Source organism: Hesperophylax consimilis, chromosome 27 (assembly GCF_061612785.1).
Source record: "Hesperophylax consimilis isolate HC1 chromosome 27, BYU_Hcon_1.0, whole genome shotgun sequence".
Classification (NCBI taxonomy): domain Eukaryota; kingdom Metazoa; phylum Arthropoda; class Insecta; order Trichoptera; family Limnephilidae; genus Hesperophylax; species Hesperophylax consimilis.
Window position 1 is genome coordinate 21265281 of NC_142862.1, and position 27555 is coordinate 21292835.

At 37.1% G+C, this 27555-nt stretch overlaps 1 protein-coding gene across 1 annotated transcript; it reads left to right on the forward strand.

Annotated features, from left to right (window-relative positions):
- PTP-ER (Protein tyrosine phosphatase-ERK/Enhancer of Ras1) lies at positions 1-23582 on the forward strand. The gene is made up of 3 exons (XM_089648373.1): positions 1-204; positions 15738-20432; positions 21002-23582. Exons 2-3 carry the CDS (start codon positions 15753-15755, stop codon positions 22496-22498), a joined length of 6177 nt encoding a protein of 2058 aa, XP_089504499.1. The 5' UTR covers positions 1-204; positions 15738-15752; the 3' UTR covers positions 22499-23582.
- The last annotated feature ends 3973 nt before the right edge of the window (positions 23583-27555 follow it).

Sequence of the window (27555 nt, forward strand, 5' to 3'; positions counted from 1 at the left end):
ACGAAATATGGCGGTCGTATTTTTATGTCAAAAATTTGTAAGGTGAAAATAAGTGTTTGCCGTGCCTGAAAACTATTCCAATGAACTGAAAACAGTCGTGTATATGTGTCTGTCAAGTGTCAATCGAAAGCTTTAACTCCACCGCGTTCTAGTGCCCGTGAATTAATTTGTTTTAAAATGTGAAATATTTGTTTTCATCGCAAGGTGAGAGATGTTTCTTTTTAATTTCGGACAAATTTACGTGTTTAATGGGCGGAAATCCACAATTCAAGCCAGTTTCCCAAATTTAAATGTCTAACGAGCAAGAGATTTCCCTTTTTATGTTTGTTAAACGTCTAAATATGTATTTGTCGACATTTTTTTATTTCAACTGTCAGGTTTACCCGTCCGATATGGTATGCGTAAATATTTCTATGTCGTCTATTTGCTTTCGTTGTGTTTCTTAACGATTTCCCGTGATTCAGGACCTAAATTAGTCTGTCTTCAGCCAATTAGTAAGTGGTAGCTAGATTTACAACACATTTCACTATACACGCGTGTTTATTGGTATTTTTTATAAATAGTTTGACATCATGCGTTGGTCCGTGCTGTCATTTTCTGGCAAGTTCTTATAATAATATCAAAACGTTGATTACGTTTAGTTATCTAGTATATTCTGGGCTTGTGGATTAATTAACATGTCTAGTCACTTGATAATAATGAGTATAAGTAGGTACTCAAACATATTATTTTTGTAATATCATTCACACACTTGAACACTATAAATCATATTATTACCTTGATGGATGAAAATTGCAGACAGATAAAATTTATTTATTTATAAAACCCCTTTGACTTTGTGTAAATTCATTTTAAATAGATTTATCTGTATTATAAACATTACTCAAATTTAACATATTATTAGCTTCTTGTCTACCACCACACTTTTGTACAGTTCTGTAAGTATTTTTGTTGTTGTTTACCCGTTAATATAAGAAACAAAATAGGTTATTTTGTTCTTAGTTTGAGTTATTAAGTAATTTGTGCGTTTTTCGATTAAAACAAAACTTTCACAAACATCAATCTATAAAGACATACTAAAAAAAATCTGATCCTAATTAAAAAAATCCCATATTAAAAATTGGTGGCAAATACATCGTTTTATGAGGGAAAATTTGAAATGGATCCTTTACCATCTCTCCCGATGTAAATATTTGTTTCTAGTAATTTTCCAAAGTTACCGTTATGTTAGTAAACAGTAATAAATATATTTAGATGATTTGTACAGCACCGTTTTTGTGAAAAATCAAAATCTGGAGCTCTTTACAAATATTTTTTTCTTAACCGTAGACAATCTATTATGACCTAAGGGTTTATCCAAAACTTTCTTGATCACAAGGCCGGAACACTCATTCAAAGCAGCCTCCTAAATTGTAAGGGATTATACAAAAAATTTTTTTTTTCAATTCATTATTATTTATTAAAACATTTCAAAATGTTAAAAAAAAAAGTTTTTTGTGATGTTTTCATGAGGCTGATTTGATTCAGTGTCACGGCCTTGTGATCTAGGAAGTTTTGGTTTATCCCACTTTAAATGGCTGAAAAATTAGGTATTTTTCGCAATTTTTTCTATGGTTTCTGTAAAAGGTAATGTAAATCTTTTTGGGCTTCATAAAAACTTGAAATGTATGAATTTTATATTTATTTTACATAATTTATCTATCCCTGGAAGCAGCATCCGCGTAGCCCCTCGAAAAAAAGCTATGTCAGCTTCGTTGATGTTATTTCTGAGTAGATATATCTGAAACACAAAAACCAAAAAGATTTGAGTTCAGTATGGTCCTGTACGAACTGTCCGAACTAGAATGCTATCAGAACTAGAATTATGAATTTTGATGTAAAAATAATAAAATGGCGGCTGTAAAATCTAAAAAAATGCCTATTTTGATTTTAAAAAGTAGCTTATCATCAAAAATTTCAAATAATTCTAGTTTATAATAATTCTAATTCTATTCACATACATATGGCGAATGTGTAGTTAAAATTTCGTAATGATTTTAGTAGTTACAGAGAAAAAATCAACGAAGCAAGAAAAAAGTGGTTTAGAGAAAAAAAGCGTTTAAAGTTTTTTTAAGCTAATCAGCGCTACCAGCACCATACAGGATGCCTTCCACTTGTTCAAACAGTTCATTCATCTCTTCAGTTCATTCTGGCTGTTTGAGTATATAAAACTGAAAGGGCAGAGCAGCTAGGCTAACATATACCTGCTCGCTCGAATAAAAGCTTGCCGGAGAGCACCCTCAAATAAATCTGAAAAAATAATACTTTTCCAAATCCAGAAGTGAGATGAACCCATAATATTAAAATTATATCTAGGTACTTAATATTAGTATTTTTCCGATTTTATGTCTGGGTTAGGGCCCGTTCCCACTTCCGTTTTCAAATCGGAGGCGGGTCCCGTTTTAAAAACGGATGCCCTAGTGGCTGTAGTGGATGTATGGAGCTGTTCACACTTGTCCGACACGATTTGAAAACGGATCCGACATTTTTTGTCGGATGGCTCGCCTACGCAGCGCGTCCGTTTTCAAATCGTGTCGGAACACGCTCGCTCATAGTGTTGTATGGAGCTGTTCACACTTGTCGTCCAGTCGTTCCGGCAGAGTCCCCGCCAAACCCCGACCCCTCCCCGCCCGCTCCCTGTCGCAAGGAAGCAGGCACGCTGCGTGCTTGTATTTGGTTATTTTGTTAAGTAAATAAATCAAAACTACAATAATGGATAAGGAAATAAATCCCGAAAATTTAATACCACTGGTCGAAGAAAGAGTATGGTAATATTTTATCTTTAACCAAATAAAAACAAAACACTTGGTGTACACAACTTTTGTACATCTAAATTTTTATTTTTATTTTTTTAAGTTTACTTTTTTAAATTTTAAAGCTTTAATGAGATGCACGGAAGAGCTTATTATTTTAATAAACACATAATAAAAAATATTTGAGTTGTTATTGTTTTCTTACTTTAAAATATCGATAGCCTTTCTTCAGGACAAATGCACTTTCTCAATTTTGTATTTTGATATGTTAAGTTCTCTGAAACTCATTCCAGTAGATGGTTAAAGGAAGTGATAGACATTCTCTTAAGCCATTAAGGTTAAACGCAACGCTCGTTGTATTCTACGTGTTCACAGATGGCGTTAATTAATTAATTTTGTTTAAATACGCTTTTGCAAGGTATTGCTTTACAGTATTAAGACAAATTATTTGTTTGCGCCCTCATATACGCAATATGAATATGAATAAATAGTTTTGTCCATATAAAAACTCAATTCTATCGAGAAAGGCATACAAATACAATATTGGATTGAATCATCGGTAAAATATTGTATTTGTGTGCCTTTCTCGAAAGAATTAAGTCTTTAAACGAACAAAACTATTGATTCATATTCATATTTTGTATATACGGGCGCAAACAAATGATTTGTCTTAATATTGTAAAGCAATACCTTGCAAAAGCGTATTTAAACAAAATTAATTAATTAACGCCATCTGTGAAAACGTAGAATATAACGAGCGTTGCGTTTAATCTTAAGCGCCCTTGAGGTGATTTTTCATGGTGAAAACGGCGCTATATAAATAATCCAATCATTATTATTCTAAAATAATTAAAGAACTTTAGTTCATCACTTCTCAACTCACCAATTAACACTTGGAAAATTCCTACAGAAAATCATTCGGCTATGATTGGGTGTACCCAAAATTTTCTTTTCACTTTTTTCCTTCTTTTTAATAAGTACAACATGACAACAAGAGCTTCATCGTCGTTCATTGCGCACCATTACTGAAGAATGAGCAAATAACATGTTTTTGTTGAATCGACAATTATTTTTTTTCGTTGAGTATGGTCCGTTTTTAAAACGGTAGTGTGAACAGGGCCATTGGCCATCCGTTTTTAAAACGGGACACGCCTCCGATTTGAAAACGGAAGTGGGAACGGGCCCTTAAATCTTCCCCATAGGAAAAACTAAACCCTTCCACACACTTTTCCACAAATGATCATCTAGTCAATCAACACTAAGTGCATTATATAAGCAAAATAAATACAAAACAATACAAGAACAACACGTCAACTCACCGGAGATCAAATGAGAAAATAATTCGCCGACTACAGATATTTTCATATCAGAGGGTTCGGCTCGGTAGAACTTCTAACAGGGCCTATAAATCCTACTGATCCCTCAACATAAATATTTAAAAAATCTTTTGTTATCCTACATGTATTTAAAATGACTGATTTTTGCATTTTTATATATAAATTTTTTGATAGATTTAGTACGTCTAAATTTTTCACGAGTGAGCTAGGTATAATGCCAGTAGCCGAAATAACAAATGGTAATATTTTTATAGTCTGAGAATGCCAAATTCTTTTATCTCATTTCCTAAATCTGTGTATTTTCTTATTTTTTCACTAACAGATTTTTGAATATTAATTAAATTTATCATTCTTATTAATATGACATCCACTATTGTTAAGTAAATACATAGGTCCGTGAGTTTTAACTGTTCAACTTAATCTAAATTATATTATTATTCTATGTCAACATAGAATGGGTTGTTTCACAGAATTTGAACATCTCATCAAGTTGATTTTCAAGTTCTGTGAATGTTTTATTCATGTTCTGTTTATTATATCATTATCGGCCAGTTGTTTCACAAAACTGAAATAATATAAGAACTTAAATAAAACCTCCACAGAACTTGAAATCAACTGAAATTTGATGAGTTGTTCAAAACACGTCCTTAATAAACCATAACTAGGTATAGGTTAGTTTTGGTTACCATTTGTAGAAGAAGAAGAAGTCGGGGACATCCTAGGAAGGTTATTTAGCACATCTAGTATATTATGAATGACATTACCACTATCTCATTTGTTATTTGTTTACTAAATTAAATATGATAACAAGTTGTTTTTAGGTAGATTAAAAAAAAAAAAACGTTAACCAATCTATTATCTTTTAACCTTTTCAATGGCATGCTTTATGATTATATATTATTATGACACAATGGTTCATTTGGAAGTTTTGGTCTTTGAATTTATATTGTTTCATGGTTTGGTCATAATTTTCTAAAATATGTAAATCCCTTCCACCTATGATGTCCGAACAGCTCGGGAAGTTTTGAAGCAAAAAATTGACCACCACCTCGAGATGGTTCGTGCCTGGGGTAAGGTCAACTTGGTCTGTTTCAGCGTCTCAAAAACCCAAGCGTGTCTGATTTCGGCAAAGAGGGAGATCAATGACTGTCTGGTGCAATTTGATGGGAGCACTCTCCCCAATAAAGACTCCATTGAAATGCTTGGAGTTACTATATCAGACCAGCTCAAGTATCGGGGATCCATAGAAGCCCGAGTAATCCAGGCCTCCGAGAAGTTGGGCGTCTTGTACAGGGCTAGGAGATTCTTCAACAGTGACCAGCTGCTGACCCTGTACAAGTCTCAAGTCCGCCCAACTATTGAATTTGGAAGCCACCTTTGGGCTGGTGCCCCAAAATACTTAATAAACCTGCTTGAATCTGTGCTAAGGAGAGCGATCCGTCTGATTGACAATCCGTTGTTAACAGACCGATTGCCTTCTCTAATGCATAGACGCAATGTAGGCATGCTGTGTCTGTTCTACAGGTATTTCAATGGAGCCTGCTCCAAGGAGCTAGCAGCATTGATTCCTGATGCACCAGTGCACGTGCGCGAAACTCGACGGACACGAGCTGAACACCCGTTTACGGTTGACGTTGGCTTCATGAGAACGGGCCGTTTTTACGACTCGTTTTTGTGTAAGTCAGCTCGTATGTGGAACGAGCTACTGGCATCTGTTTTTCCTCCCTCCTATAATCCGAGCCTCTTCAAGGCCCGCATTAACAAATCCCTTCCTACAGCCTCTACCTTATTCCGCCTCACAACGCCGCCCAACCGGGTGGTGACATAGTTCCCCTGTCTGTACACTGCACAGGCAGGGACGCTCTTGTGAGGTGTCACATAAATTTAAAAAAAAAAATAAAAAAATCTAAGTATTCCTAAAAACGTTGTTTTATCTCTATTTTACTAAAATAAAGTCGCTATCCACGTCTGTGTGTTTGTGCCCTTAGTTCTTCTAAACTATGCAACGGATTTTGATAGGGTTTTCACTATCATTTAGTGAATTTCTTTCTGAAGATTTATACACAGTCAAACTTGGTTATAACGATCACGGCTATAGCGAGTTCATGGCTATAATGAGCAATTACAAAACAATAAGTACCTCGGCCTCACCATTGACCCATACCTCAAATGGAATCTACATACTCAGATCATTGCAAATAAAATTAGGAAAACAATACATTTCTTCAGATCCATAAGGAAATTCCTTAAGAGGAATCCCGGTAATTCAGAAACTTATTTAATAGGTATTTAGCCCAATTATTGCTATTCCGCTCTGTGCTACGGTCAGTCATCGTGCTGTAGATGTGTGAGTGTGTGAGTGAAACTCGCGCGTAGGTGGAGCACTCCGCCGAAAAAGCCCGCCAAATAATGATTCCTTTGCCAATTCGCTTTGTGGTATCATATTATTACATCGATGTTTGCCGGCCGGCCGCGGCGGCTAGAGGCAAGTCACAAGTCGCTACAGGACTATCTGCATGTGTGTGCAAGAATAACAATCAATTTCTTGTGACGGGACGTTCCATCTTTAGCCACCTAAATAAGCTATTATATACATATTGTCTTTGCACGCACAAAATATCACGCAAGAAATAAAAGCGGAGATACATGAGCCTCAGATGACATTTTTTAATAATTGTTCAAAATCTATTCTGCCTAATCTAAAAACCAGTTTTAGACTGAAGGAACTAAATAGGTACATTTTCGTAATAAAATGGGAGGCCTAGGTACATTATTTCATAATTTATTGTATTGCTCTTACTTACTTGACCGGTCAGTGGCTGAGTGGGCGTCGCGTTTGGGTCCCACCCGGGCGTCCCATGTTCGATTCCTCGGCTGGCTAAGTTCTCCATCACAACACAAGCAATATCTTCCGCTTAGTGTGGTGGTAGTAGGAGTTTTTCAAATGTTAGGTTATTCGTAACCCGGGAATGTTTGTCTTTCTTTTAAAAATTAAAAAAAATCTTAGTACCCATATAGGTACACCTACTAAAATATGTAGGTGCGTACATTTGAACTGCCTCCGTGGTTGAAGGGTAAGGCTCTTGGCTACGAATCCGCAGGTCGCGGCGTGCGCAAGTAAATTTTATCAAATTAATTTGTGTCGCTTTGCTAAATTAATCAATTAAAAATAATATAAAATACTTGTTTGGACAGATAGTTATCTTTTTTTTTTTATCAAAATTTAACTAAACAATTCAAGTTGTTTGAGACAGGGAAAAGTATTAAAATAAAATATTTATTTTTTATTTTAGTAAAATTCCTGAAATCAACAGGTTTTAATTCCCTTGCGATGTTTATTTGGCCAAAATGACAAATTTTTACCACATAAACATCGCAAGTGACCAATTTTCGATATAATATTGCAATTTTTTGTTCGCTATTTTGTTTTACGAATCTTATTATTGTGTTTTGTTAATAGAGCCAACGCCAATGCCATTCTTTGAAATTTTGAAAATGACAAATGACATGAAAGCCATAACACCCTTGCCAATCACCACACTGCAAATCGGATGGTGTGGAGGAAACCTCCATTTTTTCCACTCTACCTCCAGACATGTCGGGGTTCTGAAAATCGGATCATGAGTAAAAATGAACTAGTATTTAAATATCCATGTAACTCGAAAATAATAGAAAATGTCATGACTAAACGGCGCAACTTTTCCTACTGTGTTTTGTTATAACAGATCACCACGCAAATGGCATCTTTTTAAAAATATATATTTAAAAAAAAAATAGTAGCGAACCACTTGGGGTGACCTATGACAGAGGTTATCCAATAAATGGTTCCCGGGGCGGCGGTACCCATAACCACCTCCCAAATTGAAAATTATTATAGTACTTGACGTATACAAATTGAATTTGGTCCAATTTTAGTAAGATCGGCAAGTATGGTATACTCGAAATAAGTCACTAAACCAAAAAAAAACTAATAAAATATATCAATAACTCGGGAAAAGACAACACTAGTGCACCGACACAATTCGATATACTACGCTACATCACTTTGCTGTATATTTATTTCTCGAAATAGAAGTTAAATAAATAAAATAACAATATACATTATAGGTTATTGAAGAATTATAATATTATGCTAGTTACCCAAAAGTTATTTTTAAAGAAATTATCCATTTGAGTGTTTTGTATCCATATTGGCAATACGGAACGAAATCACCTCGGAGTCGGTCTGGCCGTAACGGATGTTTTTTTTACAGATATTATTTTACGTAAACATATGAAATTAAAGTAAGAATATCGGAATACTTCACCAAACAAACACAAAAGTGACCAAACGGAAAAAATAATAAAAAAAACATCGATTACTCAGGACAACACAACACTAGAATATCGAATATCGATTTATGACTACGTGACATCACTTTGCACAAATACATACGTATTTATCTAAACCCTGTCCCCCGACCCTTACCTCCCGAATACTGAGCGAAAGGGACACATGCAGCTCGGGCTACAAATACCTAAATAAAATCTTCAAAATCGAGGTTTTGTATTCCTCATTTTTCTCCTCCAAAAGTTAACCAATTTTCATTTTTTTTTTACCAACTACATAAGAAGAAACTATTCTTGTCGGACCGTTTTGCTTTTTTTAAAAATATATCGTCTAGTTTGTAGACTTAACGTCTTTTGACTGCGTTTAAATCAGGCAATTTTATTGATTTTTGGAAGGTCATAACTTCTATAAGAAGCAATTTATCAAAAAAAACAAAACGTACCGACACGCAAGTTGCCGATATCTATTTTATGTTGAAAAAATATTTGCTCTAGGGTTAAAATCCAGAAAGATAAATGGGGACTACGTTTGTATGGAAAAATCTTATAATAACTTACAAATTCTAAAAACGATTTATTTTGTAATCACCTAATCCATCATTGCATGGGGAGGGGGTACTTCATCAACTCTAGATCCTGTTGAAAAGGCGCATAAAACAATTATGAAAATTATTCTCAAACTTTTCAAACTGCAAGCAGTAACTTAATTTTCCACATAATGAGAGTATTTAATGTTCGACAGATCTATGTAAAAAATATCCTCATGCATCTCTTTAAAAACAAACTTTACGAAAAAAAAAATTAACTTAAGATTTAAGCGTAATTCGAACAAAGACATATTGCAAGCTCCAGCACTTTCTTCCACCTTTGGTCAACGTAACTTTAGATACTTTGCCACAAAAATATTCAACATGCTCCCAGAAAATATTAAACTGAGTCAAACACAGAAAGAGTTTGAAATTTGGATTTATTCAAATGATCGAGCATATACTGGTGCCCTCATCCAAACGCCTTGTCACTGACAGTTATTGTAGTATTAGTCCAGTCAGTGGGGGATAAAAAAGGGCTCCACCTTGCAAAAGGTTAGGTAGTAGCGATTTTCACATATCTTGTTAAGATTGGGACTCTAAAGAAAAAAAAAAGTTTTCGACCTTGGGGGGGTCGAGCTCGACCCGCCATCTTGGATTGAAGGTGCCAAAATTTGGTTTTTACAAAATAATTATGAAGCGGTTTATTTTACAACCAAACTATTGAAAGCAAACTTAAAGACTATATCAACATCCCTGGTTCTTCGTTGCGGACGTGTTTTAACCGCTCCGGTTTGTTTGATCCTTTCAGAAGGTTTCCCTTGCTAAGAGATCGCTGAAAATTGTTCAGCATCCGTGTTTTATATAGTGCTTACCTTCTTATTTCACGAAATGTGCGTAACTTCTACCGTTTAGCCGGAATTTGCAATTATTATAGCATTTTAAACCGATTAATTTTTAAAAGTGAAGCTAGAACGAAGATTTCTCAATGCAGTCGAAGATTTTATACCTGACTCAAGTGTCAAGTGGTGTTGGGATTTACGGGACCTTTTCAACCGAGGATGTCTGCATGGAGGACAGATAAGCCATATTTTGTTTAAAGTTTTTGTCTTTGTTTTTATTTTCTGTTTTTGTTTATGTATTTTGTTACAGATGACACTCATAAACTTCACTTTGACTTTGGTTCAAGATTTTGCTTATGATAGCCTGCGATAAGCGAGCCCTAAGGGTCTGAGACAGAGGTGTGAAATCGTCGGATCACGACAATAGAAAGAATGTATTGGAGCCAGGAAGGAGTCTGAAAGGGTCGAGAAGATGCACTAGGTGGCATGAAAGGCTGGGAGGTGACTGGAGAGACTAAGGTAAACTAGGATGAGGTGATTTTGCACAGCGGTGCTGCCAAGGTCTGTTATCTATGTGAGGATATTGTGTCGGCGCTCTTTATTGGCAGCAGACACATGTCAGCGCTATATTAGCGGCGGACACATGCCTGAACGGATGACGAGCCTCGTGCTGGCACAGTTGGTGGACGGGGTAGTCTCTCTCCCTGCAGCAGCTGGTACAGTTCCTTCGCTACCTAGGACTCTTGCAGCAGAGTCTCCATCTTCTGTCTTCGTCGAGCGTCACAGCGGTGCTGCCAAGGTTTGTTGTCTATGTGAGGATGTTGTGTCAGCGCTCTTTGTTGGCAGCAGATACATGTCAGCGCTATATTGGCGGCAGACACATGCCTGAACGGATGACGAACCTCGTGCTGGCACAGTTGGTCTAAATAACAAATGTAGATCCTAGGAAATAAATTGTACAGCGCCCTTGAGGTGATTTTTCACAAAAACGGCGCTATACAAATTATCCAATTATTATTATTATTATTAACTAAATTACCTACATTTTTTGTGGAAAGTTTTTTTAAAAAATCTAATAGGTAACGAGTTACAGCGGTTTAAAGAAGAAAATTTTGACAAAAATTGTAAAACTCCAGTTTTCTTGATAAATTTTGTACGAACATATTACACAATATCATTTTAACGTATTTCTTCGTTACAATATACTTATATAGCATCATCCGTGTGCTCTATGACGTTGATTTGTTATAGTGGGATCCTAGTCTACAGCTGACTTGGCAACACTGAGTCCTGGTTACAGGACGTTGCCTGGATGCTCGGTCACTCAGTTCATCATATGACGCTGTTTTCATTATTGGCGAAGACGTTGATCTCCTAGTTCTGCTGACAGCATTAGCACCACCCAAAAGTAGTATATATCTTCGCAAACCCGGGAGAGGCAAAACTTTTGAAAGACTGTATTCCGCGAATAGTGTGAAATACAAAGAGGCGGCTGAGAATATTCTGTTTCTTCATGCCTTTAGCGGCTGCGATACAATCAGTCGTCCTTCTTCAACCAAGGAAAAACAAAATTTTGTTCGCTTGTGCGAAACGACACAAGACTCAATGCCATGATAGGAATCTTCAAACAATATGATGCAACACCAGAAGACATAGCAAGTGAGGAACACGCTTTCTTGTTGCTTTGTACGGGGGTGACATGGATAAGGAAACCTTGGAAGAAGTCCGCTACAAACGTTTCGCAAAGTCGACAGCAAAAAGCAAATTCAATCTTGCCTCTTTGCCACCAACGAACGACGCTGCACGGTACCATGCATTTAGAACGTACCATCAAGTCCAAAAATGGTATGGAATCCAAAAAAATCCATAAATCTGGGTCTGGAAATCACCAACCAAGGACACCAACGGGCTTGTTCCAGTAAGAATGACAAAGAAACCAGCACCCGATACTTTATTAAAATTTATTTCATGCAATTGTAAAAAAGGATTCGGCGTTGCATGTAGCTGCAGGAAAGCTGGATTGAAGTGTTCTATTGTATGTGGGTCCTGTAATGGTCAAACATGCCGAAATTCGCCAGAGGTTCACATCGATGTCGAGGACGAAGAAGAATAGATTTTGTCAATGGAAGCCCAGAATCTCAGTATCACAGGCAATGAGTTAGATGATGACATTGATGACGAAGACTGTTATGTATTAAGTAACATAATTCATAGTAATGTAACATAATTTCGAAATCTACCATCGCTGGTATATCTGTGGAGTAGACCTACTGGGGATACCACAATAAAAAAATGCGCCATGTTCTCTATCCCATGGTGGTGTGGAAATGAGTTAACAAAATTATTATAATTATGTAATGAATAACCCGAAAAAATTACAAAGTTGGGAATTTCATCATTTTTTAGAAAAATATTCACATTTCCGCCACTGTAACTCGTTACCTATTAGACTTACAAAAAAAAACTTTGTACAAAAAATGTAGGTAATTTAGTTGTCTTTAAGTTTGCTTTCAACAATTTGGTTGTAAAAACGACCACTTCATAATTATTTTGAAAAAAACAAATTTTGGCACCTTCAATCCAAGATGGCGGGTCGAGCTCGACCCTCCCAAGGTCGAAAACTTTTTTTTTTCCTTAGAGTCCCAATCTTAACAACATATATCAAAATCGCTACTACCTAACCTTTTGCAAGGTAAAACTCCCCACTGACTGGACTATATGTATTGTGCTAAAACTTGCTGTATTTGTATTGTGTATATGGAAATAAAAATGTAACCTAAAATAATGTATTGCTGTATAGGAACCTATATTCAACATTTGTAAGTAAACCATAGACAAAATGCAAGAAATAATTAACTAAAAAATCTGCCTCAACACAGGTTCGCCTAGTGAGGCAGGTTATGCACAACTGAAAATATAGTATATTACGCCATATCTATATAACACTCTTATACAGGGTATGTACGGCACGTACCCGACAAACTTTAACCAGCTATTCCTTAGCACATTTGGAGTAAAAAATGTTATGGGCACTTTGCTGTCCGGTAACATTTTTTTTCCATTAAAAACAAAAAATAAATAAAAAATCCACACTCCGTCACTGTCATTTGCATTGTTTCTCGCGTTCAACAGCTGTTATTAGCAAGTGTGTCAAAAAGTGTCCTCGCTCTTTCGTACACACTAAATAATAATAGTTTAAAATGAGACGAATGGTGCCGTGCCATTTCGTTGTGATTGTAAAAGCGCGCCAAGGTAGGTACGTACGTACATTATTCAACAAAACTCGAACAAAATATTGCCAGACGGGTTTTCAAACTTTGACAAAGGATAAAACATTGGTGACATGTGGTGAAAATATGAATAATAAATTTTTTATTAAAAAAAAATGTTACCGGACAGCAAAGTGCCCATAACATTTTTTACTCAAAATGTGCTAAGGAATAGGTGGCTAAAGTTTGTCGGGTACGTGCCGATACACCCTGTATAAAACGTGATACATGATTGAAGCTTAGGTAGTAATGTTCTGTGAACACCTCACTAGGAGAACCTGTGCTGAGGTGTTCGCATGGGTGTTATTCTGCCGTCATAGGTGGAAACACAATATCCTCGTTGGGAGTCTCCACCGTAGTTCCACCCATGGTTTCAATATTTAACATTATTAGGTTACAAGTTAGAAGCTGTGTTGACATGTTCATCATATTATTATATAGACACAATGTAGTCATTTGAGGTAAGTTACGTATCAAAATGTTCTGTAGACACACAGTAGTACAAGACTACATTGAGATACATTGTACAAATGTAGAACATGATTTAAACTTCAAAATATTATATGTATATGAGTAATGATTTACATGCGGGTTTGTTTTTACGGTTTAATTTTTTTATTTATTATTATCACTTAGTATCAGACCAGTTCAAGTATCAGGGCTCTATAAAAGCCTGAATAAATCTGGCTTCCAAGAAACTGGGCGTCTGTATAAGGCTAGCATATTCTTCAATGGTAACCAGCTACTAACACTGTACAAATCTCAAGTTCGCCCAAAAATTGAATTTGGGAGCCCCACTATACTAGATAAGCCTACTTAATTCTGTGCAAAGGTTGGTGGTCTATCTGATTGACAATCCATTGTTAACAGACCGATTACCATCTCTAATGCACAGACACAATATGGGCATGCTCAGTCTGTTCTACAGGTGATTTAATGGAACCTGCTCTAAAGTGCAAGCTTTAAACACGATGTACACGAGCGGAACACCCGTTCACAGGTGATGTTGGCTTTATGAGAATAGGCCGCTTCTTCGACTCTAAGACGTTTTTGTGTAAGACGGCTCGTATGTGGAATAGCTACCGGCATCTGTTTTTCCTCTTTCATATAATCCGGGCCTTTTCGAGACCCGCATTAATAAATCCCTATCTTCACCCGCCTCGCAACGCTGCCTAACCGGGTTTCGACATAGCTCCCCTGCCTTTAAACTGTACTGGGGGCCTTCTTGTGAGGTGTCACATAAAAATAACAAAAGTATAAACATACATACTAATGAAGGTGACATTAGACATAATATACATATAAGGACATTAATAAAAAAAAAATGATAATAACACAGTAATAACACGGTAATTCTACTGTATTGCTTTTTTGTATTAATAACATTGACAACATTGCAAAGCATCTGTAAACTGCATTGCACAAGTATTTAGAAAATAAACAAAACATCAAGTGTTGCGTAAAGTGCATCGTTTTCAAAATCAATCAGTTGTAATTTGCATTTGTTTTCTTGGAAAATAAAGCATGTTGCGACATTGCATGACTGCATTTACAGATATAGGTCAAGTGGAATAATATTATTATAGTCAGTCTAGTTGTATTGCCGTCGTTAACCTCTTGTGTGCCGCCTATTGCAATTGGCACAGTCCAAAAAATCATTTCTCTGAGCTAACTTGGGGAAACAAAACTACTTTGTTGGATTATCTAGTATTTTATATTTATATAGTCACAATATTTTTATAAATATATATATGGAGTCACAATTTTTTTATAAATATATATAAGGAGTCACAATATTTTTATAAATATATATATATGGAGTCACAATTCTTTTATAAATAGTATATATATGGAGTCACAATATTTTTGTAAATATATATAAGGAGTCACAATATTTTTATAAATATATATAAGGAGTCACAGTATTTTTATAAATATATATATATATGGAGTCACAATAATTTTATAAATATGTATACGGAGTAACAATTTTTGTCTGTGAAGTTTTTTTTGTGCATAAGGTGGGCTGTAATCAAAAAGTGACATAACTACTGTAGAGCGAGGTGAATAGTGGAAATTGAGAAGGAATTTGACTTACCTTAATTTTTACACTGCATGTTTTTGTGATAATCCATATTATGGCGCTGAGTGATCATTGAATTGATCACTGCACAAGTTTCCATAAGAATTGATATTGTAGCACTGAGGGACCGCTGGGTTGATCACTGCACAAATTTCCGTAATAGACTGACCGGTACAATTGTCGTAAGGTCACCCAAGTATGTATTCTACACTGTCCGATGGGGACAGGTTCAACATGTTGGGAGGGGGAATGAAGGGACATATTGTTAAAGGGAGATGCATAAAGTTGCGTCAACAATATGAACACATTATGTGGTGTGACGGTACGACTTACAAAAACAAGTAGTTACAAAAATATAATCAACTGGCGGACGGCGAAAATTTAGTGTCGGCACGCCGAAAGTTAATCCTTACTGCCGTTCAATGGTCCTCAGTTGCCCATGAGACTACCACTACCCTATTGAATCTTTTCAGTACCTACATTGGGACTGGGATCACCCTTTATAAGCTTTGATCTGCCTTACTATGTAGTGATTAATTGATTGACTGTTTTATGCAGATGTAAGCCGTTGCCATGGAAGGTGCCCACATCCGTGGAGTGGACCCCCCACCTCCCCCCCACCACCCTGGGCGCGCGCACCCGCCCTCCCTGGCCGACCTGCTACTGCCCGCCACCTTCCTGGCCATCACCGTAGCGGGCATTCTGTTTGTGCTGCTCATTCTCATCATCTGGCTGCACAGCCTCGGCAAGGCCAAGAAATATGATAAACCCACCAAGATTCCCATGGACCAACGCCAGATCACCCAGCACTTCAAAGTCATCGTCGAGAATGCCGACGATTTCCATTTCAAACTGCCCAGCGATCTGAAGTACATCGACGAGGAGAGGGACGGCAGCGGCCATGTCAGTCCCAAGCTGATGAACATGAAGAAAAGCGGAGGAAGCAGCCCCAAAATACCGGGCAAGGACGAGGAGCCCGGAGACAGCGGGGACTCGAGCCCTCCTGGGAGCGCTAAGTCCAAAGGGGGCAACAGCAAGTTTGTCTTCCCGCCCGGCGATGAAAGTGCCGGCACGTCCAAAACCAAAGCCGACGGGAAGAAGATGAAGGTGGCTCTGCCGGAGCAACAGTGGATCTTACACAGAAAACCTCCACTCGATTGGAGAGGATACAATATCAACATTCCTAATAAAACATTTGGCCTCTCCGATGTCGTCAGAGCTGATCTAGCTGTTGATTCGGCCAGCAGTGCTGACACCTCGAGGAAGTACAGTGCCACGCGATCGCCTAGCCTAGAAAAAGATGAGAAATCACCATTCCCCGTCGGGACGAAAAACGACATTCCGATCGTTTTTGGGTTTGGAAGCGATGTTTCAAAAAAAGTTTTGGAAAGTCCGGGTATTAACAGCGGAGACTCTAGTCCCGTTGTGCAAGTCAGGGTTCAGCCCCTGGCCACGGACTCTCATTGTGTCACTTTTGATGCGGAACAGTCGAGATCCAAACCGGGAAAAGCGCCGGAGAATAAAACCGTGATAAGCCGACGTTTCGGTCCATCGAATACCGGATTGCAAATCAACACCATGTTGGAAAATGTCAATCAGAGTTTTGTTGTGGAGAAATCTGAAGTGCAACATTCGCCCAGGCTCTCCGATTCTGCCGTGGGAAAAGAAAATAATCCGAGTCCTCGTTTTTCTTTCTCGCCAAAGTTTTTCGCGACTCCTGATTCGAAGTCTCCGAAATTCTTCGGTACTCCCGATCAAAGGAGCCCCAAGTTTTTTTCCGCGGTAGATTCCAAGTCGCCGGCATTTTTCGCTGAAAACCAGAGCAGGAATGCTTCGCCGAGATCGTTTAGTTCTGACCGAATGTCACCGCGACTCATGAGTACCAGTAGTTTTAAGAGTGTACAGAGTCCTTTGATCATCGCCAATGCGGACGGAGAGTGCTTCAGGTTCGATCGGTCGGAACTCGATTCCAATAAAACCGTGACCCAAGAAGACGTAGACAGCGTATTTCTAAATAAAAAAGAAAGCTACGATGAAGAATCGTTAGAACCGTACAACCCAAAGACTGACTTAGAAAAACCCGTTGAGGATTCCGAAAATACTTCAAACGAGGACAGAATCTTAAATAACGTAGTAAACTCAACGGAATCTGTCCATTCTTGCCCAAGAATCATTAGTTCCATATCAATCCCTTGGAGCGACGAGGGATTTTTACACAAAGTAAACGACAATAAGACTGAACATTGTAACGAAATCACCGTAGACGCTTTCCATCTTACCGCTGTCACCGCCGACGAACAAGCTTTACAAAACACAAACAACGAATATACGGTACAAAAGAAACCGACGCTAAACACGAGGGAGGAAAGCACAGACAGTTTGGTCATACCGAACTCAGGCAACACCGCTAACTACAGAAGACAGAGACTCAAATCTATATCGCTCGATTCGGACAACGCCAAATTCATTGAACAAAACTTAGGCATTCCTATTGTCAAGCATTTGAAACATGAAAATTTGTATGACCCATGTAATAATAGTAAAGAGGAAGATTGTGCAGATTGCAACATTGAAGTTACGTCTCCACGAATCATCTCAAAGGCTAGCTACTTCAAGTTTGATGATGATGAAAATGACGTGTATAAGGGATACAATAGTGGAAATGATCCACGAATCGCTGTTGTTCATCAGACAGTTACTACTGTTATGCAATCAGACGACTTGAGAGCCTCTCCTGATATCGTATCTCCGATCAAATTCTTGCGAGACAATTCTTCGGCTATCGCATTCAGTGAAATGCAGCCTAGGTTTTCGCCGAAAGAATTTGACGCATTCAGTGCTGACGATGAAAAGATTTCGAAGAATAAAAACATCAGGAATCTGACAATCGATATTAACAAACGAGACTCTGAATTGGAGAAAGAATTGATGGAGTATGACTGTTTGGATTCTGGAGAGAAGAGATTGACACCGAAAACCCCAACACTTAAAATTAAAGCAACTTCGTTGGATTCGTCAGAAAACTTGAATCTCTCCTTGCCTGTTACAAACACTTTGCAAGTTCCGCAAAATTCTATTTCTGTACCCAATACCCCGAAACGACAGATGAAAAGAACTCTGAGTCAAAAGACTGGGAAACTCATAAAATCCAGTCATTGTAATGTTCATAATTACCTCGGGAATTTAAATGATCTGGGGTCAAGGTCTTGCCAGGAGAATCCACAGCGGAAATTGTTCATGAGTGTCAAATGTCCCTCAACTTATGTGGACAGCGGGATCTTTCTCAGAGAGAACCACGCCAATCTCATGCTGTTCCAAGCTTCCAAATATCCGCTGAGTCGTAGTTTTAATTCCAATTCGTCCAACTTCAGTCGACGGATGGGCTCCTTTGACGAGAATATGGTGGACCTCTCCGAAGTAGGTGGGAATTTCACAAATCAAAGAGAGTTTCTTGAAAACAGATTGAGTTTGCATAAACCCTGCGATAGCAATCTTCTCGGCTCAAATCTCTTGGGTTTCAAGCAGAATTTAAGCGTTTCTAGTACCAATCTGAAGACTTTACCCGAAGGAGTGCCGTCCAATGATTTTGACACCCACCCCGCTAATGAAAAATGCTCTAAGAAGACCTTACTGCAAAGACGAGGCTCCAACCAGAGTCTTACTATCAATCTGGATGCTGCGGGCTCGAGTCTCAAGTATTCTACACTCAGTTTACAAGGATCCAATCTTTCTCTTGCCAGCTTCGGAGCATCGAGCCACAATCTGAACAACGTCAAGAACAGTGCATCAAATTTCAGTTTAAACACAGACAATCGCCAAAAGAAAAACATCCTCGAAAGACGGAATTCAAACACTTCTCTCACGTTGAATTTGGATTGCACGCAAGGGATGCAACAAGGGAGACTGTACACCGGATCAAATTGTAACCTACAAGGGTCTCATTACAGCTTGACGAACAATGAGAATATAACTGTTGTACCGGGTAAAAAGTGTTTGTTGCAACGGAGAGGGTCAAACACTAGTTTAACATTGAATTTACAAGGATCTGTGAATTCAAACCTCGACAGGTGCACAAGTAATAGCTCATTGAATATTCAAAATGAAACAAAAGTTGGAAAAAAGAAGGGCCTGCTGGAAAGGCGAAGCTCAAATACATCACTCACATTAAATATCAATAATTCTAATCCACAATTTGATTCCAACCGAGTGTTGAGCGTTTCAAATTACAATTTGGACGGGTCCGGTTGCACTCTCAGCCGGTACAACAGCAATCAGAGTATCAATAATGCCGAAAAGAAAGGATTGCTGGAACGGAGAAGTTCGAATACATCATTAACTCTTAATCTGAATAGTTCTAATTATAATCTGCAAGGATGCGCCGGAGATGTGATGCGAAACATTGAGATCGACGAGACAGTCATACAGAATAATCTAGCCACTAACGCTAACCAACAGAAAGAGAAAAATAGAAAGTCTCTCAGTACTGAGAACTTATTCCCCAAATCTTACAAATCTAGAGTCTTGCACTGTAAGAATGCGGATAACGTTTACTCTTTTGGTTCGCACGATAATCTCTGGTCAAATTCCTACGCCAGCGAAAGCTTCAGCGAACACGCCGAGATCGCCGGCGGTCAGAATCTCACTTACGTCTGCGGCGACCCGGAGAACGAGATGATTTATGCATTTGGCGATCGCCAGCACATGGAGCAGGCCGGTTTGCAAGGCTCCATACCGATTAAAAACATCACTACAAAACCGTTGAGTCCACACTCAACTTCGGAAGACTTCAAAATGTATCTGGCGAATATACAACATCTTCAAAACGCGTCTAACACTCTGACAAGGCAGCAGTTAAAAGATTTGAATACCGTGTTTCAAGATGGGTATTCGAAAGGAGTGTGTTCTCTCATGAATAAGAAGTCGCCGACGGATATTCTAACATCGCAGCTGACGCACTTGATGCTCGATCGATTGAATCCGGATAACGAATCTTCGAACGAAGGGGAGTATAATCCCCAAAGGCTGCTTCCGGAGCCGGTTCTTCCGCGTCTGGAGTACCAGAAGACCCTGCTGAGGAATCTGCACCAGGAGTTCTGGGACCTGCCCACCAATTTCCAGGAGAAACCGATGGTGTTTGGTTCTCACCCCAAGAATAGATACAAGACAATATTGCCCAACGAACATTCCCGGGTGATTCTCAGGCCGGAGGTCGGGGAAACGGAGGAGGGCTATATCAATGCCAATTACATTAAGGTAGATGTAATTCTTTATTAATATTCATTTACAAATAATAAACATTCAAATAATTCAGGAACAACTTTTCTTTTATACCCATCAATGTAATATATCATTGACGAAGAAGATAATACTAATAAATCTAAACGAAAAATGAAACATAACAAGACAAAGAATTATAAATATATATTTATTTAGGTTTAACGTGTGCAGGTTTTTACTATATTAACACTTAATATAAAATATATTATTTTATTTTTTTTATTTTTTTATTGTTTAACTTATAACATTGTTACATTGTATATAAAATTAGATAATCATAGGTAATAGTGAAAAACATAAGTTATTGAATTTCTACTATTGTCATTTCCTTTTCATGGTCTTAAATTAATTATGCACATAATGTCTGTGACTTCTCTACCTTGAAATAAAATATTATTTCAAGGTAGTTTTTTTTATTAAAAATAATTTATTCAATTGCCTTTGCCTCATTGAGACTGTATATCATTTGATACATTGATTGAGTTCTTACTTAATAAGCATAAAAACAATGAATAAAATCCTTTATGATATTTTTATTTTTCTAGGGGCATGAGTATTCTAAAAACTGCTACATCGCGACCCAGGGACCTCTGCAAAATACAACGTACGACTTCTGGCTCATGGTCTACCAGAACAGTTGCCAGTTCTACAAGGACGGCTGCACCAAGACCAACGAGGATCGCCACTTTGGCTCCCCCCAGGGCCGGGGCAAGAAGGCGCAGGACAGTCCGGAAAAGTCTCCCGACAGCCAGGCGGGGATACAAAAAATCGTCATGCTTACGAACCTTATTGAAAATGGAAGACAGAAATGCGAGAAGTATTTTCCGTTGGAGCTCAACGAGGAAATGACTTTCAAACAGCTTCCAAATTCCAGTTATTCGTCCGCCTGTAGTGGCGGCTCTTTTTTCCCCGACAATAACAGTGTGGATGATAAGTTAGACGAATCCGAAGCCAATTCTTTCAAGATTAAGAATGTGGGAATTACGAACAAAACGGGATATACAATCAGGAAACTACTGGTCGAGTATAGTAATAAGTTTGCCAAGACAATGAAGGATTGTGATAGTGATAAAGGGAGAGTGATACCAAATATAAGTAGTGAAAGAAGTAGAGTTAGTGAAAGTGTGGAGATTATCGTAGATGAACCGCAGACAGAGATCTGTTGGGAGAAGAAGAACAATTCAGACGAAAAGGTCAGCTCTCTCGTCGTCTATCATTACTGGTTCGATAACTGGGCGGATCACAAGTGCCCTAAAGATGTGACCGCCCTCCTAGATCTTAGCATGGATGTCATCCAAAACCGCTCGTTGAACTTTGAAGAGTGTGCCGCGGGAAGTAACAGCCGACCATCTCGTTCTGATTTCGCCAAAGCAAAGAGCTTCGACAAACCCGATATTCCAAACCCACACAAATCAAATATGGATAAATCAATGACTTATTTTGATTTCTCTTCGTATTCGACCAATTCCGATTCCAATAAAGATGTAATCGATTTGGAAGGCATTCCGCGAGAAAGGAGACCATCTGCTTTTCAATTGGCGAAGGCGTTCTTTGACGAGGTTGCCAAAGCTAACACGGAAGATAAAACTAACACGCGACCCGGCAGGAAGAATTCTCTAGCGAGTCGCTTGGATTTGCCTAAAAACCGACACGATCTCGCCACGAGGAGAGAATCCACCGGACGAATCGACTCGAAAACGCACCAATCGAAGAAATCTACGCATAACGCCTCCAACGACAGCTTGAAACCGAGTTTCGCAAACAAGGAGAACAAATCTGTAGCCGAGAAACCGAACGACGAGGAATTAAAAGACATGCCGCCGATCATTGTTCATTGTTCGGCGGGCATTGGAAGAACGGGATGTCTGATCGCGATACTGAACGGGATTCGCCAAATGAAAGCCGACCAACGCGTGGACATCCTGGGGATAGTGTGTAACATGAGACTTAACCGCGGGGGCATGGTCCAAAACTCTGAACAGTACGAACTTATACACAAAGTTCTTTGTCTATACGAAGAACTAGGTTTACCTGACGGTTGAAAAAACAAAAAAACATTTGCCGGTTTAAAAAAAATGCCATTTAATAATTGTAATCATTATTATTGTGTCTGTGGCCAAAAAAATTTATGTGAGAATAATTATTATCTATTATCACATTATTTGTCTGATGAAGAAACCTTTTTTTTTATACCTCTATGAAATAATCACAGTCGTAATAATGTGTGTTGTAAAAAATATTTATCGTATTTACCTTTTAGACAATTTTGTACATAAAATAATGTGAATAATTCATCTCGTGGAAGATTTTTATAATTGTTATGATTTTTATATTGTACCTACTTGATGTACGGTTATTTCCTAAGGCACGGCCGGACTGTCCAAATACTTTGGTCAAAACTGTTTCGTCCAAAATTATTTTTTATTTGTTTTTTAATTCTCTTTTGTATCGTTATTTATTAATATATGTACAACCAAATATACAAGTTTTTTTTACCATCCTAATAAGAATATATTATTTACGAGCATATTTACCTTCTATTCTTAACAAATAACGAACGCATTTTATGTGAATATTCACATAATAGTACATAATATAAATATGTAATATGTATACCCACTAGGAAAACATATGAGATCAATAATGTTACTACAGCAAATGCAACTGCTCTAAATCACTGGCTATCGAGACAACCTACAGACCTGCCGTGAACAACCTATACATTTATACGGATTTTTAACAATCCAACCGGTATTGTTTCATGTTTTCACCGCCAGAGGCCTATTTATTTGTTGCAAATTAATGTTTGTTTTCACACATTAATCCCATTTTTTTTTGCTGTACACTTTCATGTTTTTTGCTTCGTCTGTTTATTAATAACAAAACTATATAGGGTACCTATCTAAGTTTTATATTACTCATATAAATATTTAAGGCGATGCACTACGTCATGTAATATTTTAAATTGAGCCGGTATCAATAACAACCCTTACGTAGATGGCGATAAGGTTTAAATTCCCGCTTAACACCATCCGCCTGTTTTGATTTTTGCATGAAAAAAACATGGCCAAAAAGTGCCTTTTATTTTATTTTGTGGATGTTCAGGCATAAATATTTAATTTTTTTTCGATCATTTTATAAATAACTTAATTTGCCACATTATACAATAAAATCATAACCGAAAATGGGTTTGTATGTTGGAGATTTTGAACTTTAAAACAGTTTTCATAGGCCTTTACATTATTTTTTCTGGGCTTATAAAAAGACTTATCTAAAAAATACTCGATTATTTCAAAGGCCAAGATGTATTCTACTCGCAGTATTTAAATAAAGCATCTGAAACATTTCTAGGCGACCAAATTTTCAAACCAAAAACACATGATTTTGCATTACTACGTATGGCATCGCCTTAATAAACAATATCAACTTTTGTTAAGTTGGTATGTATTTATTTTATAATTTTTGGATGAAATATTTGCAAAAAAATAACTATCTGGACAATCCGTGCAAAATCCTTTTTTTGATCATGATTGTATTCATTTTCTCATATAATTTAGGCTTGATGGAAATTTATATATTTTCCTTTGCTGAATTTGAAATTTAATTGTGTATCTATAATTTTTGGAGATGTAAGTGTGCAGATGTAGCGAAAGTCGTGTGGAACCCTATTCTCTCTGCCTACCCATTCGGGAGAGCTGTGTGATTGATTGCATGTACTACTTGTTGAGAAATTCAAATATATTTCTATGAGGTATTTATGTAAACTTAGAAATTGCCAATGAATTTGTTTTTACAAGATGAAATTGATGGAACAGTTATTTTTACTATTGGGGATATTGAGTTAGGTTGTACTACAGGAAACCTTGGCTAGTAAACAGTCACTTATAATTGAGCCCACTCAAATTTTGTCCTACTTCCTAGTCTACTTTGTTGTACAAAACATGCTGTATTGGCACGGACTCCCGTCTGACTGGAGCCAGTGGTTCTATGGTATGCCCAATCAGTGGTAGGTTGTGATGCTGATGGAAGTGAGGAGGGGGAGGAGTTGAATTATAGAAAGGTTTGGAAGCACCCAACCGTTCAGACATAGTAACTAAACACGACCAAACGCTGTTTCAAGCAATGATTCAATTATTCCTTTTTAAAAAGAAAGACAAACATTCCCCGGTTACGAATGACTCGACAATATTATTTGAATTCCTCTCAGGGAATTAATTGCTTAACAGAGGATTGAACCCGTGGCTTCAGACTGCTCGACTGATTAACCTAACCTAACCAGCAATTAAATGCTGGTCTATATCACCAGGGCGTCTTTCTAAGAGTACCTACCACTCTAATTTTTCTATCCCATTGAGTTCACCTAATTTGAAACATTATTAAGATGTATTTTAAATAAGGAATTCCTGTTTTGTATATTTTTTATTATGAAAGTGGTTCATCTTTATCTTTAATACGAGTATTTTTTTTATTTTTTTCACAAATGTCGATTTCATCGTTAAAATAATTTTCCAAGTTTGCATTTTTTAAAGCCCGCCAAAATGATCGAAATCATCATACATACGTCGACTTTGTTGGTCAACACTAAGGTCATTCGCATTCAGGTCGATATGAAAACAAAAAATCCAATTTAAATATTTAGCAAGATTTCCAAAAAAATATTAATTTTTATGAAATGATTTGTAAACCGCAGTACTAACCCGTGTTTGAGTATACGCAGTGGAAGTGCACAAAATTGACCTCGCCAACCTGTCAGGTAGCGATTTAAATGCTGTCGGAACCAGCCGACCAATCACAGGGCGTTTGAGGGTCAAGGTTTTTAATTGTTTTAAAATAACAATGTATTAATTCTAAAGAAATAATATATAATAAAACTTATATATGCAGAATCAGCGCTTCTTTATCCATATGACTTCTAGTGGGCCCGGGCAGACGTTGTCCTACCACAGACCTATGTAGGGAGTTAAAATTTGAGTTTGTATATGCAATATTACAAAAATAGCATTATTGATCTTGTCGTATGAAAATTTTCAGTAAATTGGCCACGGCCAAACTAAAATTTCCTGAAAATCTTCATACAAAAAATTGAATTTTCGAAAAAAATAAAAATCGTTTTGGCTAGTCCAAAACAATTGAATTGAAAAAATTGTTGATTTTTTTTTTTTTTAGATATCGATAACATGGCCACCTATTGGGTCCAAAACTATTCTATATTTCAAGCTGGAACCAACCAAACAAATTCACAATTTCATTGAAATCGGTCGGGCGGTTCCGGAGATTAGCGTGTACTAACACAGTGACACGTGATTTTTATATATTAAGAAGATATGTTTTTTAACCCATAATATTTTTCACTCAAGTTCCTTATTGCTAAGTTAAATATAATATACTTTTCAATATTATTTAAGCCATGTCATATTTTGCTTAATTTGTAATTAATTAATAAAATTTAATGGGCTCGATTATTGATAGTTTACTAGCAGAATCTCACCTAGTGTGTCCTATGTAGTTGGTTAAGTGAATAGAATGCGTTTATCTTTTGTCAGACATGATTTTGATATTATTATTTCTACAGAAATTAATATATCCCTTATTTAAGCTTTATAATATAATTATTTTTCTTACATAGCAATCATGAAGAAACATGTGAGGAAAGTAAAAATTGTGATTTTAGCAATATTTTAGTTAAATTTAGCTAAATTTTAGTTGTATTAGTTAATTTAATTATTGTTTTGTCACCTGAAACTTTTTCCATTACAGTAACCAATGACATTATGAAATACAAGACACGTTAAATTGATACTAATTGAACACTGCTTATGACCATGATGGCCATTCAATGAATATGTGTGTACGAATAAAATAGCTATATGAATTAAAGTTTGTCCACTGGACCTAGTTCAGTGAAACCACGCGCATTGTTTCGGTAACGTATCTTGACTATTAATTCCTCTAAGACAGAACACCCAGAAATTAGGTGAAAGTTGTCTCTAAGGGCTGCTGTCACCAATCAAACTGAGCTAAAATTAGACTCGAATGCACAACTTCGGTGTTTCCTACCTCATCTGTTTGAAACCTCGTCACATTTAACACTAATCAAATCACTGCCATTTAGAATAATGGTCAAATCTTAGCCTATTAGCGTTTGTTCAAATTTTTACACGACAAACAACTAATGACACATTTTGAAATGAGTTCATTTTGATTTGATATCAACTCCAAATGTGATGTAGATTGGGTTGTACTAGGAGTTTTGTAGACACTATCAACATGTCATTCAGTTGTTACTGTATTCTACCTGTGAAATCTTTTCTCAAGGAGACAAACCTTTAAGACAAATAAAGGCCAAGAAACTTGCTTTTTTTCTTCCAATAGTTATTTTGGAAAAACAAATAAAAGAAAACATTAACAATGCACAAATAATCGAAATAGCACATTAAAGTTATGTTTTTTTTTCTCAAGAAAAATGCGGTGATTACACTATCAATTTTTACCGTGCTGATAATCCCTCCGTTGTATCTTAGCGACTTTCTGCAAACCCAATCCATTTTCACAGTCGATTAAAATTGCATGCGACTAGTTAAATTTTGTTTAAAAATGTTTAGCAGAACAGACATGCGACTGACCATATTCATGGTCGATTTTTATCACACGCCGGATGCAATTCTTCGCCTCACGGCAAAGTTTGGAAACTAGTCTATTATGGTGCTAGCCTTTTCAGTCATGTGCGGCCTGTCGTATCGACTAGTGTAAAACCCCCGTAATGGAGACTTAATTTCAAAATAAAATACATATAAGAATTAATTTCTTTTGCATTCCATTCTTTTTGCATTCTTTTTCATTTATTTGAAATTAAAATATTTATAATGAAAACGGGGCTATTTTAGCCCGCTGTCCCACGGTCGGGTAAGGGATCGACCTAAACTGAGTGTTCTAAGAAGACCCTGCACAGAAAAGTAAAGTTAGCTACGGTTTGCAGCTTGGGTCGACATTATGGGTCTTTTCTGCGCGGGTCTTATGGTTTATGTCGATGCCACCGTCTCCTCTGCCGTTAGGTGGGATCCCAGCTGATCTATTATATGGTCTATTTCATAGAATCTAT

Coding starts and splice junctions, on each gene's coding strand:
- PTP-ER (XM_089648373.1), top strand. CDS start 15,753: ATGGAAGGTGCCCACATCCGTGGAGTGGACCCCCCACCTCCCCCCCAC. Junction 20,433..21,001: donor TCAATGCCAATTACATTAAG/GTAGATGTAATT, acceptor TTATTTTTCTAG/GGGCATGAGTATTCTAAAAA.